Source organism: Helicoverpa zea, chromosome 2, assembly GCF_022581195.2.
Source record: "Helicoverpa zea isolate HzStark_Cry1AcR chromosome 2, ilHelZeax1.1, whole genome shotgun sequence".
Lineage (NCBI taxonomy): Eukaryota > Metazoa > Arthropoda > Insecta > Lepidoptera > Noctuidae > Helicoverpa > Helicoverpa zea.
The window spans coordinates 2,806,602-2,825,119 of NC_061453.1; the positions used below are offsets into that span (position 1 = coordinate 2,806,602).

The window sequence follows — 18,518 nt, forward strand, 5'->3', positions numbered from 1 at the left end:
ATGGCACGTTAGTGATCTTGATCTTCAACTCGTTGTCATTGTCACGTCCACTGCTGGAGTGCTGCCTCGCAAAAGCTTAGGGGATTTGTCCATACTCACCGCGTTGGTCATGAGTGTTGGTGAGCGCAGTGAGGAATATTTTTAACTTCGGAGGTGATGCTGATCCGATCTTCGACCGTGTTCCTTCAATATCTAAATGCTAGCTGGCACTCTACTTAAAACAAACGATGTAATAACTAAGGTCACATCTCTGAATATTCTGAAGCTTCACCAATCTTACCAAACATTACGAAAAAATTAAGTTTCAGTATCAAAACCAAATTTAAAAAAGTAAAGTATCTAGTAATAAAATTAGGCTTCACACCACCACATTTTCAACATAAAAAATAATTGAATTACTAAAAGCTGCCCAAACGAGCCACATATTTTCATCTCTCCACGTAGACTTACCCTTACGTATTAAATGTAGTTTTAAAAGGCTTCATATTAACAGCGATGCAAACTATTGAACACACACTTCCATCTTCCAATTGCACTTGTAAACTTGCTCGTGAATACAAGAATAGAACTTTCTAGCATCCCAGCTAGATGTTAAAGTTTCCCTAGATATCTTTTAGATAGCTCATACTTCTTACCTGTCTGGATAAACTTAGAATAGATTTGATTTGCCTGTTCCTCTTTGCAGTTTCACAATTAAAATGCATTTTTTGTTCCAAGTTTTCTTTGAGATGTTTCTCAATTGAAGCTAGTTGTTTCGTTGTCTTATTTTTCAACTTTTCAACTATCTTATTATAAAGACTTGAAAATGTAAAATAATGAGAACAATTATTTGCAATGGTGCTTGAGTTACTTTTCAAGTGACAATTAATTGTTTCTTACTTTATTTGTTAATCATATTTTTTTTTGTATTCACTTGCGAAGGCAGAAAGTCTGACGGTCAGTTTTATCAAGGGGTCGCTCGGGTTTATGGGGTTAGATAGGTAGTCTCTATCAGTGGATATACTCATTCAGCAGCATCAGGTTAGACTGTAAACCGACCCAAAAAAAAAGCTACGCAGATGATGACTTTTATGTATTCTACTTACTCGTACTTTTTGCTTCCAAGAACTTTTATTTCAAGAATTTTTCAAAGCAATTTCTCCACAAACATATCCCACAAATTACCACGTCACTTTATCTTCCAATTTCTTTTTAATTTAATCCCTTAACCCCATAAAGTCCCAAAAACGTATTAGCAAGGAGGATCTACACTTTCTTGATGTCAACGCAGGTACAATGTACGAGACGTGAGGCACTCAAGTTAAAATTAAATTCCCTGATCGAGCTCCTCCATTAGACAAGAGACTGAGGTACCTACTTAATTTGATACCTATTTGTAGCTGTAGTATGTCAGTCGGGGGTTTGAAGATATAGGAACGTATTTAAGAATTATGTGATAGTGAGATTCCTGTAAAATTGTCTACTTCAAAATTGAGCCTCTTTTGATAGCGATCAAAAATATATTTGCAAGACTTTTGCAAGTATGTGTTCACGCGCGAAGGTTGCAGTTTCGCGGACATTTTAGAAATGTTCACACACAATTTGGCCATGGTGGCCTATCTCTATACCATAGGCCATAGAGGGCCATAGGGGGGTTTATCCGGGTGCCTGAAATAGTTCTGTGGAATGAACTGTGGAATGCCATTTTCTTTTTATAACACGTGCGTAATGTTTCAACGTAGGTGTGAATTGGGCTTTTGTGCCGATGTACTTTTGTTTTATGTCCCGAGCACTTGTTTTTGCTGTGTAGGTGGTTATTAATAATACCAGCTAATTAATTGATGGCTTAAACGGAGGTTCTCAGTGACAGTGAAAAGGATACTTTTTATATAAACAATTGTTTTGTGTTACAAAATTTCTATGTCGTTATCGGACGCATCTTTTTTGTACTAAAATATTTTAATTTTCGCTTTTTGTAGCTTCTCCGTAAATGCTTTCAGAATTTCTCTCATACCTACTGCATTTGAAAATATAATAAAATAAATAAATATAAATATAAATTTTAGTCCCCTATTCATTATCTCGTGCGAAATTCGTCACATAAATAAATAATTGCATGCTTAGAAAATTGCTTTTCAAGTTATTTCAATTTATAATAGTCGTATGAATGTTATTATTAAGACAAAGACATTATTACTGCTAAATTCCATACATTATGAATAATGTGGATTTTGAAACAGCTACATTCAAATAACCGCTGGGTGAAGACCCTAGTTGCGTGGGAAGGAACGTTATTGTAGATATATTAATGTAGATTTTTTGCAATTTAAGACGCAAATAATATGAAATATTTAGAATACTATTAAATAAAATAAACAAGATTTTATCAAATTATATTTGCTTATTGAAAATGGTTGAAATTAAACGTCGAAGAATGAAAAATCTGATGCGTAAATTGCCATATTTTATTTTTAACTGAAAAGAGGTGGCGTGTTATAAAAATATCCCTTTAATCGGCAAAACATAAAAGCAACCTTTTCATTAATCTTTTCCTCGAATCGACTTTGTTTTTCACCTTTCTTTGAAAACCTTAAGCTTCACTCAAACACCTACGCTTGGCCCAAATATAAACTGGACCGATCACGCACTTACAAATAAGTATATGGCCGTCCAATACTTCCTTTTTATTTAATTAATTGGTGAAACCACTCACTAAGAAGTTTCGTTCCCCAAAGAGGCGAGTAATAGCAATATTGTGACCAAAATTGCTTAGAATTTTGGTAAAGTCAGGTAACGTCCCAAGGGCTTCGTTGATTTAATGTCTTTTTATTAGGATACTTCAAGATATTGGACCCTAGGGACCTGTTCTGATACTTACCCTAATTTGTTTCAAGGGTCATCTATTTTTATGTCAAATTATTCGTGTACCTAACGTTTTATATGCGAAAATAAAAGTTTTTGTTACCTAGATGAAGACGTTGAGCTAGTTTGTGTAATTTTGGTAGAAACATTTAGAGGCAATTTTTCTTCGTGAGTCTAATTTTCATCAGGGAGTTTATGTTGTAAGATATTGTAGGGACAGCCTTTTTTAGTATGATAGATTAATATTACGCTATAAGAAAAATATACTGATTCACGAAAACAAAAATACTTACTTGAAGTAGCTGTTTACAAAACATTTTAATCGGTTCAGTTTTTCGAGGAAGCCAGGCGATAGACAGACAGCTTCACATTTAAAACATTATATTGTTGAATCGATATTTAACATTACGATTCTAATAATAACAAGACCAGCACTGCATCTTCCAATTTACAGCGGTTTCAAAGCGCAGGACTACACAAAGCAAGTCACCGCAAATTGTCTGGGAGTGGTATCTGAGAGCCGGCTGCTAGTGGCTTTAGTGCCTTATCTATAGCTAATAATATCTACAGAGGTAAGGTATCGGCTTACACTACAGCTGTAAGGAAAATTTGTCAAAGACTAAAAGATTTTATCAACATAATTTGCCTATTTGGGACACGTCGTGTACCTATATATTTTTTAATAGGTCTCATCACTAGGTTAGCGCAGACTGAAATTTTGTGTACAGTAAGCTAGGCCATTTCTAAGTGTTGGCTGAAGCATGATTAAGTGGGAAACTGTAATATAGCTTAAACAATAAAATAAAAAAACAAAAGACAGGCATCTTCTGCTAATACCATCATCTGATATACTTATCTATTACGTAAAGTTGTTTTTGACAGCCTTCTTATAGTGTAGTAAATGTTTTAATTATAAACAACATTATTCCTTTGTTATTTTAGGCGTACATTTAACTCCAAATCCAGGCAGCTTTTTGTACCTAATTATGAAAACAACACCAACCAATTAAGACAATTAAGCCTGTAGACGTTTAATGAATTCTAAACTCTTTGATAGGAAAAGAATCAAATTACTAAGTAACTGCAGTGGCGGATCATTTATGCCTACCCACGGAGTAAGGAAAAATTAGTGGAGATGATATACCTAATGCAGGTAGGTCAGGCATCTTCTTCTGGGTCAAAATTGAACGGTGTGCATTACTTAAAAACGATCATTTATGAATGAACTAACGAGGCGTTCGGGTTCCTTGAGATATCTATCAACGATTTTTGGTAGGTCGGTTCCAAAGAAGGCGTAAAGGGGTGAAAACAATTTTTCTCGTACTCCACTCACCCGTATTTCAGCGCGTTACTTTCTTAAGAGATTTTTCGTTATGGCACCTCCGCTAGTCAGTTTGTTCTCCATGTCTATCTTACCTTTCACACCCGATACCCACCAATCGTCTCTTGCCTCTCTGATGACTTATGTAATTAGGCACTTTCTCCGCGCAGTATTGTTCTCTTGTATTTAGCAACGATTAATCTTTGTAGTTGTTCGGGAAGTTTATTAACAATAGTTGTTCATGTAACATGAAGTTGTTACAATGTTACAATAGGCCTTCTTTTGTTTCGGTGCTTGACAAATGACACGAATAAGATTATCTATTGGTCATCAATCCTTGCAAATACTGTTATTAATTTGTCTGTCTGTCGCGCTTTCACGCCAAAACTACTGAATCGTTTTAAAGGACATAAGCTAGTTTTTTTATGGGTGCAGAAAGTAGCTCTATTTTAAAATTAAACAAAAGGAACTTTATTAAATTTAATTTTATTGACTATTATTAAGAACAATATGAACTTACAAGTATAAATATTGACTAAGTATAAGAACTTATTACAGCCGTGTTAGACCATCGTGACATTAAGGTATCTATGAATTTATGGAAATGCATAGAAATATTGAGTTTTCAGCATAGACAAGCAGGTACTAGTGACTGAAGTTAAAAAGTAATCTTACACCAATAATAAAAACGCAAAGAAACTATAAATTTTAAATAGACATAACAGTAAATAAAAAGTAAATCTTTTGAAACTGATAGCTGATTTAATGCTCTTCCTTTAAACAAGACAATTCATACGGACGATTTGGCTCATGAACACTGAAAGTTAAAGCAATAATTGCTCGTAACTTAATCAGTAAGCCTCCGCAGTTTAATGAAGTATTCAAAGGATTTGGGCGCCATTTTGAAATAACACCTCTTTTATGAACATAAGACTCTAACGTCACAATACTGGCTTGAAATAAACCACAAACAATTTTGAAAATGGAACTATAAAATTCGAACTGCATTTAAAATTTTAAAGATGGCCGCATCATGCCACGGTGATCCAACCCGATTTGAAATTGCGCCAGATTCACTTACTGAGTATTATTTTAGTTTCACGGCAGTATTTTACACTTATAATTAATCACTAAATTAATTACATGACTAATGTAAAACGATGAAGTATAAATTACTTCTAATGGAGAAGAGTACAATGGTGGGAGAAGCTTTCGAGGCGAAAGAAGAAGAATTTGGAATGAGGAAAGGTTCTAGAAGATTCTAGATGATGGAGACTTAATTTCTAGATTGTTGTCTTTGGCGGCCCTGGTCCTGGTATTCGCCGTTTGGCCGCTTGTGTTGTTGGCCCTGTAACAGAAACAAAAACCATTAAAACATAATTATCCCATTTTTCTCTTTTCTAACCCTTAAAATTTAATGTAGGTAACTAAAGCTCGTAAAATAATCTCGTAACAATTAATGCGATGTTCTCCAAGTCAAATCAAGACATTTCCAATGAGCAAATGTTTCCCTAACTTTAGTGACCCAAATCGTAGTGTACCGCTGAAGTACAAATGGCTCAATGTATTGAATCAATCGAGCAAGACGTTGTATTCGACAGTTAAATCAAGAAGCCCAATTTAAAATCAAATAAATGACATGGCTATGACAATATGTAGTCATGTAGACAGTATAACTACATTAATGAGTATATTAAATATATCGTATGAAAAGTCTTTCACCCCTCTCATGATTTCAATAGTTTGTCCATCGAAAAGTTTAATTAGAAGGTACTTAATCGTGAATCCCATCAAACTTTTAAGCCGGCCGCTATCTGATCATTGCAATGTACGCAGTACGTATGTTTCCATTAAACTTAAAATCGATTGAAACCCCTAGCCACATTGTCGGTCATTTGAAAGTCAGCATTTTGACGATTCTTAATAATGTACCATTTATATAATTTCTTAGATTTGTTCCTTCTGCAAATTATCTGTACAATGTAAAGCTCAAGCCAAAACCCACAAACTTCTAGTGTGAATCAATAAGCAATTCGATTTGCCAGTCCATTTCATTAAGATCAGCATTCTAGACTCCAGCCTCTATAGGTCGCTTTCAATTGGTGTCGAGTGTTCATTTGCGTAGCTTAAATAATTATTGACAATGTTTACAAGCGAATGGTTTAGTGTACTAAGGATTTTTGGCTTATCTGGGTCGCTTCGTACAGTCATTTGTTTTTGCTTTGCATTTGTTTCAGAGTTTTTCTTTTGCTTTTTCTCGACCTCTGCCTTGTACAGCGGGATGGTAAAAGCATAATCCTTCCCCGAGAAATGGTTTAAAGAATGCATACTTTTTTAAATTTGACTGGTATTTCTAAAGACTGTACAGTTGCATTAAAAAGCTGTCTTTATTTTAGTTTTTTGAAAAAAGCTTTAAAAAATGTAAAGTCTGCAATTGGCATGAGTTACTGATAAATTAGCACTGTTCGGCTATGCATTAATGGCAAACTGAATGACTTGATGGTACTGATATAGGTGTTTAGTTTCTATCGAATTATTTTGTATCTTTGGATCAGGTTTGGTACATTTTGTCAGGTTTTAAGTCAAATTAAGAATTATCTTACGTTTCATTTATCAGTAACTACAAAACCTACAAATAGATGGTAAACCAGGTCGATCGGTAACAAACAAGTAACTACACAAAATACCAATATTGCTTGTCACGTTCAATTTTCCGGAGCGTTCTGTGGCTGACAGACAACTAAGCGGCTACAATCGGTTTAGCCCAACTGTGGGCTGTCGACTCACGGAGTTAGGTGATGTGGACGTCATTCAAATTACGGTATTGGGGACGGTCGCTACAGTTTTAAATTGTACTGTCGACAGTGACGATGATTGGGGGATAGAGTAGAATGTTTGCATGTTAATTGACCATCGATAGTCGAATATTTGGAGGCTTATTGCTTCCTCTGGAAGACATCTTAGTAGCCCAAAGCTGAAAAAATATCAAGAGGAAGAATATTTTTCTACAGTAACGTAGTAAGTACTAGAAACCTGTAAAATAGTATGAGTAATTCGAATGTAAAATCATTGTTAGTAAAATGCCATCAAATAAAATCTAATTCGAACTAATGGCTTTCCATTTCCATTACGAATAACTGAAAAACTATTTCATCAATTTCCATTATAATTATTTTCAAGCAACACGTCCCCTAAAAGTTCAACTGTGAAATCCGAATAAAAAACTGTGCTGAAAAACACAGAGAAGTCAAGGGCACGATGTATTTTTTTATTGCTAGGTTTTACAGTTAACAACCACAGAGGTCTGACGTGTTTTCGAGGGGACTGTCGAATTTCAGCCGCTGGCTACACGAATTGGAACAATACGATATCCTGTTTCAGGCCTGAAGCGTTTAATCCACCGAGTAAGGAATGATGAGCAGAGATGTCATAGATGGCAGGTAGGTCAGATCTTCTTCTAGGTCAAATAAGTACGGTGGGTGTGATCAAAACAATTAGTTACGAGTGAACTAAAGAGGTGATCAGGCTTATTTGAGACAACGATTTTTGGTGTTACAAAATACAAAAGGTTCCAAATAAGACGCCTAAAGGCGGAGACAGTAACGTTCCTCGTCCCCCGAATATCCACATTTTTGAGCGCTTCTTTCTTAGGAGATTTTCCGTTATGACATCTCCGTTCGTCATTTTGTTCTCCATGGTTTACTCCATATAGAACCTTCGCACTTCGATCTATACATTGGTAACTTGATCCGCGTATGTAACTGAATATTTATTGAGAAACATTTCGTTTATTTGTCGGAAAGATCAGAAAGTGGGGCATGGGTTAATGGGTCGGTGGGGAGGTAAATAAATTGTGTAATACTAGCTTCTGTCTGTAATGTGTAGATAAAGGTACCTTACGACTTACTCCTCCAGGCTATGTACGAATTCCTTAAGTGATGGACACATTTAAATAATGGATAAACAAAACATGTTTTTTTTTACTAGGATAGTTTTTTATATGTATTGTAAATATGAATATCTATGTAAATAAACATTTCTACGTAAACTTTGATATACAACTATTTCATTACCTACTAGCTTTTGCCCGCGGCTTCGCTCCCGTCAACTGACTTCTCTACTTTACCCTATTTTTTTTCATAAGAACCTTCTCCTGACAATAACAAACACAACAAAAAAAGAATTAGCCAAATTGGTCCAGGCGTTGTTGAGTTATGCGCTTACCAAAACATTTTGCGATTCATTTTTAAACGGTTTTATTTAGCTTACCCCGTTTGTTTTATTTATTCATTCTTGGGTCAAATTTAGTAATTCAAATTTCACCCTCTTCCTGTCAACCGATTAATCTGAAATTTTGTATACACCTTTAATTCCGATGACAATACAATATAGTAATATCAATAACATTGTAAATCCAATATGGCCGCCGGCACAAAATGGCGGATAACGTAGATTTTATCAATCCCATCAATATGGGTATCAAATGAAAGGGCTCAACAAGCAGAATACAATATACTATAAAAAATTGAAATCCAAGATGGCGGCCGCTACAAAATGGCGGATAACGTAGGTTTTATCAATCCCATCAATATGGTATCAAATGAAAGTTCTCAACCAGTAGAATACAATGTACTATATAAAATTAAAATCCAAGATGGCGGCCTCTACAAAATGGCGGATAACTTAGGTTTTATAAATCCCATCAACATGGGTATCAAATGAAAGGACTCAACAAGTAGAATACAATTTACTATAAAAAATGAAATCCAAGATGGCGGCCGCTACAAAATGGCGGATAACGTAGGTTTTATCAATCCCATCAATATGGGTATCAAATGAAAGTTCTCAACCAGTAGAATACAATGTACTATATAAAATTAAAATCCAAGATGGCGGCCTCTACAAAATGGCGGATAACTTAAGTTTTATAAATCCCATCAACATGGGTATCAAATGAAAGGTCTCAACAAGTAGAATACAATTTACTATGCAAAATTGAAATCTAAGATGGCGGATAACGTAGGTTTTATCAATCCCATCAATATGGGTATCAAATGAAAGGGCTCAACAAACAGAATACAATATACTATAAAAAAATAAATCCAAGATGGCGGCCGCTATAAAATGGCGGATAACGTAGGTTTTATCAATCTCATCAACATGGGTATCAAATGAAAGGTCTCAACTAGTAGAATACAATTTACTATGCAAAATTGAAATCTAAGATGGCCGCCGCTACCAAATGGCTGATAACAATTTTTTATCAATCCCACCAATACGGGTATCAAATGAAAGGGCTTCACAAGTAGAAAACTGTCAGTAACTCCAGCGGGGCCCAACAGGGCCAAGGCCTGCCTGGGCTGCGAGATTGTTCGAAAGAGTTACCGCGGCCCTGGTACATAAAAGGCCTACGACGGAACAAAACGGTTTCTAGTCAAGAGTCTGACACTCCCTCACCGCTGCTGACCCACAGCAGGAGAGGTCATGTGATGATTTTTGGGGTTGTTAAAAAAAAAGTATCTGGAAGGGCTATGTATTGAGGAATTAGATTGTAATAAATTGTCAGGTAAGAGACCATGTAATAATGATACACTAAATGAATTAGATAGAATGAGGAATATTCGGTACGCATTTTCATTAAATACTAAAAACTAGAAAATAAAAAATCGGTAAAAAAACTTTTAAGTTAAACGGTTTTATCTTATGTGCACTGAAAACTAGAAAATAAAAAAATAGTTACTTACCTGTCAACCTACGTAGGTGGTCCCGGTCATATTAAACTAAAATAAAAACGTGGGGCCCCTGTGAAATCCTACCTATGGCAAAGCATATCTTTATACTTTGGTAGATCATGAGCTCGGCGTTCGCTGGTGAAGCCGCTACGGCTGATTATTGATTGTCAAAATCTCCAGTTACGATTATAGTAAGTCGATGCAATCCACACCTATTATACCTCTAGAAGAAAGTACTACAGCAATAGTTAATGGGCCCCACGTTTTTATTTTAGTTTAATATGACCGGGACCACCTACGTAGGTTGACAGGTAAGTAACTATTTTTTTATTTTCTAGTTTTCAGTGCACATAAGATAAAACCGTTTAACTTAAAAGTTTTTTTACCGATTTTTTATTATATTATAGATTAAACAATGTAAAACAATTGACGCGAGCGAACACTTGAGTGCAGAAGCTATTGACACCTTATTATAAAACGTGATTTTAAAAAAGTACCAGCTTTTGTACAGCCTTTAAACCACCACCGTTCTGAATAAAATTAGTGGACTATATCTATTACTAAAGCGGGTACTTCTTAAAACCACGTTTTATAATAAGGTTTAAAGAGTTTAATAAAAACTAGTTCTCGGAATGAACCTCACTATTCAAACCAAAGCGTACCCAAAAAAACCTCTGCAATAAAAAAAAAAACAACCAAAAATCCACCAAACAAATACCTGTCTTAAATCCTGCTGATTCTCTTCCTCCGGTGGTGGAGCCGTGGTTGTGGGGACATCACACTCCTCAGTGGGAGGCACCACACACCTCAGGGACCTTCTGTCGAAGACCAGCATGGCGGGGCAGCGTTGAAGACGAGGGTATCCACCCTGGCACTGCCAGTAGCGGTTGCAGGACTTGCCTAGAGGCACGTTGCCGTTCGGGTCGTCGTTGCAGAGAGCTGGAAAGAAAATTGGTAAAGTGAGTATTTATTATAGCTAGCTAGCATATTCTTATTATACAGTCCATGAGAGTGATGGAGTAGAGAGTGCATCTGTGTCTGTGTGTATGCTTGTGCACTATAATTGTCCTATGCAGCTGGCATACGTTATGGACACAGGGGATAAGCTAAAAATGGCTCTGCATGATATTATTGTTTTTCTTAAGATGTTCAGCCTATTGGTAATTTAGCTACGTGAACTTAATAAGGGTGTTTGATATCATGTACCAAAGCATGAAGAACAAAAACATGAAATTCTCAAAGCCCAAAATACTATCTTGCATGAATAACAAGAAATTACCCATCGAAACTTGTTCATCCAATTGTTTTAACTTCCAGCTAAGCAACAATAAGCTCTACAAATATAAGTCGAAGAAAACTTTGTTATTTTCTTTATTAAGTCCCACCAAGTAGGTTGGAACAATAAGGTATAAATGAGTTTCATTTCAGGCTATATCCGGAGTTCTATGGAACTTTCACGTCTTATTATTTTTCTCCACAAGTCTGCAGGCTTTCGTCAGGTTTTACGATTCTTGGAGGTAAAAGTTTGTTTGTTCAATTGTCTTCATTTTGTGGCCACTTTCAGTAAGCTTTTCATACGTTAGTGTAAGTGCTTTCTCTCTGATATACGTTTAAGAAAGTTTTATATGTATCTTTGTAGTGAGAACAGTGAAAGAAATGTGAAAAGGTTTGTAATAAAAATCAAAACAATATCGTTAGACTGTTCATAAATTGCTTCCACGAAACGAACATACTTACCACAACTATGACGAGTGTGTCTGTTCATACTTAACTCCCACATTTATCAAAGTTACAAGGAAAAACGTGTACTCAGAAAACTTAACCCTAACGTTAAAAGCTTCTACAAAGTTCATACGCGGTTCCGAGAATCGGACACAACAATCGATATTCGTGTCCGGCTATGAGCATTGAATCGATACATCGTGTTGAATTAGTTATAAACACTAAGATAGCTCAGGTCCGCTCGTGATGGAAAAACGTGAAATGTTTATTTTATAAACCTCTTAGGATTACTTAGGTATTATTGTCTGTTTTATTTGTATTTATGAGCGGTGTTTTTAAAGCTGCAGGGTATTGTTTTATTGTTCTGGAAGTTTCTTATTTTATGGAATAATTGTGTAGCTTTTAACTATGGTACGATAGACATACAACATGGTGACTACATAGAGACAGGCTGATCTGGTATAAGGCGATTATCACACTGCCCCGCATGATGCAGCGTAGTGCGTGGATGCGTTTTTTTTCGTTGTATGGAAATATCTCCGTTTGTATGGAAAACACGCATAGTCCAACACACTGAAAATGCATCCACGCGCGTTCATGCGGGTCACGTACATACATGCGGAGAAACACGCACCCCCGCGCGTAGGTGCGGGGCGAGACGCAAGGTATGACACACTGAATCCCGCAATGCCGCGCGTGATTTTGAATGGGCGTGACGTGTATATTTGAAAATGGAACTCGCTGTGCGTGAATTTACAAAACGCACCTACGCGCGTGAGTGCGTGAAAAACCCGCACGATGATGCAGATCTGCACTCCCGCAGGAACGCGCGTAGGTGCGTCGACACGCAAGATGCAGCGTGATGCGGGGCAGTGTGAAGATCACCTAATGCTTTAATTGGTTCCCATTTTGCGGTTCCTTCATGAATTGAAAAGTCGATACCAAAAGTTTTAAATTCAATAGACTGTAACCATTGACGTTTGTAGCTTCTCACAGTTACAGAGAATTGGTTTCTTTTCTATATAAGTAAAAAATTCTCATACTGCGACACCAGATCGATAAGGAGCAGGGCAGAAAAATATGAAGTATTATTGGATTGTAAACAACAAAATTATGTAAGTATGTACCTACAATTGGTGAGAGGGCTGAAGATTATTTCATTGTAAAATAACAAAATTGTTTTCAAATAAAAATAACTTTCTTTAGGGACTTTTCAGCTGAACTTGAGTATTGAAAGGAAAAGGTTCGTTAATCGTTTTGGAAATAAAAACTCCAAAAGTATCGAGGCTTGTTTCTTCCGCTTATTTATACAATGCGCTCACAATCTTAAGAAAAGCCTCTTATTGTTTGACCTTATTTTTCAAGGTAAAAGGTTGCAAAAAATATGCCTTTTAATATTTTTGGAATTCGCAATTCGTTGGCAAGACTTGTGTAGGATTTTTTTCTCATATTTATGTAGAAAATATCCCACGATTGTTGTCTGTGATATATGCATATTTATGTCTGTAGGTTATGCTTATTTTCTTTATAAGTCATTTTCGAAAATAATCGATATGTTATTTTGAGACATTAACAATTACACACATCATTTTTATGTCTTTAATTATTATTGGGATCATAGTCATCAAGAGCCATAGATTCATTTGTATTTTTTTTTCTTATTAGAAGTTCTAGATCATTCCATTCTCGTCTCACGGCTCCATTCCTATTCGGTCCACGATCGTGAACGCTCTACCGGCATATGATACTTTTAATTATCAGATAGCCTGAGAACTTAGATCCGTTTATAGGCCACTGCTGTCCCACGCCTAGTTCACGACTTCACCAATGTCAGGCGACCATTATTTTGTTATGTTCCCACAGATGGACGAAGAAATATGAAGTTTTGTTGGCTGTTTGTGTGCAATGTCATTTGTCAATGTCGGGGGGTGACGGTGGAAAGAATTGGTGGACTGTGAGTAGCCAACTCATAAGTGAGCTGTTACTGCAATATGTAGTATAGGTACGAAGTTCGTGTACACACACATGAACAGTGAGCGTCCTTTGATTCGTGGCAAAAATTGACGCGACTGACAGTTCACCGTAACCGCGACGTGAGTCCCTCGTATCTCGCAAACCACAGTACATACTACATACAATATAACTGGTAACAATACCTTTTTTTTTTTTTTTTTTTTTTTTTTTTAGCGACGTAAAATCATCAAATGACCCCTCCCGCTGTGGGTTAGCAGCGGTGAGGGAGTGTCAGACTCTTACTGACTAAAATCGTCGTGTTCCGTCATAGACCTTTTATGTACCAGGGCCGCGGTATCTCTTTCGAACAACCCGCAGCCCACTGGTAACAATACCTTCCTACAAGTAATGGTAATGGCTAGTGTTCGATGGTCAGTACCCGGCTTTGAAGGACATTTAAAAATGTTCTTTGATTCACGGAAAATGCATCCTAAAGGAACTTAGGAGTAATTGGAGATAGGTACCTAATTTCTAATAAAAATCTAAGGTACTCAGTATTATTATAATGGTCCATTACTTATTAATTGCTGGGTCTTTATCCAGCTTAGTTCTAGTTTAATCTTTGACTGTTGGTGTTCGGTGGTACCCATTTCATTATTCATTTTCTCTTAACATAACATAACATTTTTAACTTTTTATTTCATTGCATTGACATCAGACAGATCAGTTTTATACAAAAGCCTTAGTAGGTACCTTGTTTTTATAAATCAAAACATTCTGCAGATACCGTGGGTTGACAAGACCGTTATGCTTCGATAAATGATTAAATTATCATTTTGATTGGCACGGAAATGAATACCAAGCCTCAAGGTACTGCAAATCATGTAAATTAAGGAGATATATCTACAGTCTACAGATATATAAACAGTTGAATTGGAATGTAAGGCGACAAATATTATTAGACGACGGAATTGGACTGCTTGATCGCAAACTGTTTTGATTGTCAAGATTATTATTTAAAGATGTAGACTGTATAACCTAGAGGGCCTTTGAATGTTCAGTTAATAATAAGAAAAAGCTCGTTTGTATGTTTTTTCATTTGATCATTATGCACTTGAGACTTGAGGATATTTTTCCTAGAACCAATCTGTAGTACCTAGCACTCAAAATTTAGTACGTAAAAACATTATGGCTATATAAGGCGCTTTTGAATGTCCGTTATATGTTGAGAGTTTTGATTACGCAATCTGTACTTAAATTAAATGATTGTACGACTATTAAAAAAGATTCCCACATACACTGTTGCTTTTGTTTCAACCCAGGGTTCAAACCAATGACCTCAGGCTACATATCTGTCATTTCTCCATCGATAGAACATCGTTCACTTTCGATTTCATTCGAGTAGATCCGATAACTACGATTAATGTCCAGTCAAACGATTACTGTATTACATAAGGAAGCTAACGCACCTATTATGCTATTATACGCTTTATTAATCAAGCAATTAGTGTGAAAGTTGCGTGATTGATCGGTGAAACGAATGCTGTGAATGAACTAGTGTTTGCTGTGTAATTGGTCACAAAAGTTTTAGTTGATATTTATTTTACTGCCGCATTTTCTTCCCGCATTTCCATCTGTGGTTCAGGGGAAACTTCTTCCCGCAACAGAATAAAAAGTATACCTATGTCATTGCTCAGGTTCTAGAATATCAGTGCATTAAACATAATTTAAATTGGTTCAGAACTTTTGATGTGCCAATCAGGCAAATAGAGTCCCTTCTGCATTGATAAATTAGTAAGGTCTTTATATTTATGGCTCCTAAGATATACTTCTAGGTAGAAGTTATAGGTTATAGAAGTAGTGTTGTGAGAATAAATGAAAGGTAAATATAGATGTAAACCGAAACTTCGAAGTCGGGAAAGGACGCTTTGAAGGGCACCCACTGATCTCACTAAGGTTTACTTCAAAAAGGTCAGGTGGGCACTGTTTTTGTATACGTTATCTATTCGGACACGAGCAAATCTATAAATCGGGAAACCCTCTCTAGCAAACCAACCCGTTTCAAATAGCCTTAGGGAAAAGGGTATTTTAAGCACAAATCTATCCACCTACAATAGTGTTTTTAACATTTTACAGCTGTAAATATATTGCTGCATAGCAATCTACGACCTATGTATGAATTTACTGTGTGCCGACAGGAACAAAAGTTTGGATGTAGGCTATTTTCAGCCGCCTAAACGACAGCTTTACTCTCGGCACCTTTCCTTAAGCTTTTATTTTCACTACTTTTGAGATACCAAACAGGATGTTTTTTTTATTATTTATAATCGTAAATACATTGCTTCTTAGTAATCTATTTATGGCGTGCCTAGCTTCATTAAAAGAGGTTTAGATGAAGACTATTTTACAGCCACCTAAATGACGGTTTCACGCTTAGCTCCAATTTTCCCGCCACGTCAACGCTGTGCCGAAATGCAAAATGGCGCCGAAAGCCCCTCTCCTCATGCTTTTATTTTCACTACTTTTGAAGTATCAAACAAAAGAAGTCGACGGTCATTTGAGCCCCAAATATCTTTTGTATTTTTGCAAAGTTTTCCTCAAAGAGATATGAAGTCATTTTGCAGGTTATCATCAAAGAAAATGTAATGAATGTGTTTTGTAGCTTCTTGATGGAGATACGAAAGTTTATTACAAAATTCTGCAGTGAAAATTTTAATGAGCTTTAATTAACTGTTTCTGAAGTTATTAAACATTTGCAACACGTTTTCGATGTTTATGAAAATATATTTAGGTTTTGAAAGCTTATTTTGTGTTCTACAGAGTAGATTTTAAGTTTTTTTCGAGTAGTATGTTATTTATTTTCAATATTTTGTAACCGCATAAAGATTTTCCAAAAAACTACATAGAATACAAATATTTTTATTTTTAAATGACAGTATTGCAGTTGCCACTACCAGGTAAGGCCAAAAAAAGAAACATTTTTCTACTACATAGGTTTGCACTCTATTCTCAGTTACTAACGCTTGTGTGAGCGACTGTACACCATTGAGTATGTAACTTATGAATAGCACACATTATTTGTATGGGCTTTTCATGTCGCCGTTGTAAGTCGTTTTATTAAACCATTATTGTATGTACGACTACAATATGTGGGGAATGATAAATTACTGGTTTTAAGTATGTGCTTAGTGTGTGAAGTACTAAATACTGCTTTATTATAAATTGTATTGGGTGTGTGTTTGTTACGCTTTCACACTAAAACTTATTAAAATAACATTTTGGATGAGTTGAAAATTTGTTGAAAAATTATATGAAACTAGTTCTACGCGGTTCTACCCACGTCCGGAGTTAGCTACTTTTCGCATCCGGATAAAATGTGGCCTATAGCCTCGATATACGGGCTTTCTAACATTGAAGATTTTTTTCAAATCAGACCAGAAGTACTTGACAAGAGGTAGAATGCTCAAGCTATTAAACACACTCTTCAGCCTTGTAATAAAATATTAAATACAGATTTGAGACACAAACATACTTTTTGATACAAGTTTATGTAATTTGCTTACAGAAAGTTACATACTTACCTGTAAGATCACAATAAATTACACAACATGACATGTAAAGTAAACGTGAGAAACACTACATTGCCGACTTCACTTAACTTTATGTTACCTTTGACTAATCAACGTGAAAACTTGAGGAGTTAGATTAAATTAATTAATTTCTCTCTGTAATGTACTGAAATCGTTTCTCATTAGGATTGTTTCACGTATGTTTGTTGTTTGTGCGGAAATAAGGCTAATCTTTGAAGTGGGATTGAATTTTGTTGGAGCAATTTGAAATGGATTGGGAGGTCGTTAACCTTGTGCCCGTGCCTTATACATATTTCTTCAGAAATTTACGGGTACTTCAGAAAGTGCAAATACGTATGTACAGTGGTTTCCGTCAACTGGAAAATTATTGAGGGTCAATGGCTGACCAACAGTTTTACTAGAATACGCTAGGGTTTTAGAGAGTGCATTAAGGTACACAACTATTTATTTACCTATACTCTGACACACAGTACCTATTTAAGTAAGTTTCCGGAGGACAGTGATGCGGAGGAATGATCGATGTTCTTTTATATATGTGTTAGCTGCCAGTAGTTACAAAGAGGGCAGCAGAGACGAGCGACCATAGACACCTTACCATTCAGCCGTGTATATGCTCCGTATCTATGCTTGGAGGATTCTTTTTTCAAACGTCATTGTGACAAGACATGTTATAGTTTGACAGAACACGATTTTGCCGCGTGCTCGACTAATCTTAGTTGATTTTCATGTTAAAACTACTTCTTGTTATTTCCAAGTTAAACAAACCTTCTTCTGGTTTTTAAGATATGTGTAAATAATGAAAAATTAAGTTGTGTTTGTAATTGTGATTTTCTGATGTTCTTAAAAAAATAATTTTCTATTTAAGTAACGAGTGTACCTTTGTAAGTAAAAACTAAGCAGGCTCCATTTATATCTCCCATCCCTTTGTGAATATAGATTTGTTATGATAGGCGTAAGTATTTGCTCAAAACTATGCATCGTCTCCCACATTCCGAGCTTAGCACTCCAGTGATATACCTACTGAACTATGACCCGATATTTCAAAAGAACAATACAAAAAAAAAAAGAACTCACGATGTTTCTGACAGCCATCAACATTTTCGGGCCAATCACAGGAGTGGGCGTTCTCATTGTACAGCAGGCCTCCGATGCACAGCTGTTCCGTAGCAGTGCCGTTCCAACAAGTCCAGTACCTAGTGCATGAGGTCTCGTGGCCGAAGATGCCGTACAGCCAGTCGCAGTGTTCGGTGCCGATTGGGGGGTCTGGAGACAGAAATTGTAATGTAAGTTATGGGGTGAAAATGGTTGATAAGGATTCTGGATGTCGTGGTCACTGGTTGCAGTAACTGACTTTTAAGT

General features: G+C 36.0%; 1 protein-coding gene across 1 annotated transcript in view; it reads right to left on the minus strand.

Moving 5' to 3' along the window:
• Positions 1–4,632: 4,632 nt before the first annotated feature.
• LOC124642655 (protein obstructor-E-like) overlaps positions 4,633–18,518 on the minus strand; it is a 69,945-nt gene continuing 56,059 nt past the window's right edge. The window contains exons 4-6 of the mRNA XM_047181230.1: positions 18,234–18,422; positions 10,613–10,833; positions 4,633–5,510 (exon numbers count right to left, since the gene is read on the minus strand). Coding sequence (XP_047037186.1) covers positions 5,439–5,510; positions 10,613–10,833; positions 18,234–18,422 — 482 coding nt within the window. The 3' untranslated portion in view covers positions 4,633–5,438. The remainder of the gene's footprint in view (positions 5,511–10,612; positions 10,834–18,233; positions 18,423–18,518) is intronic.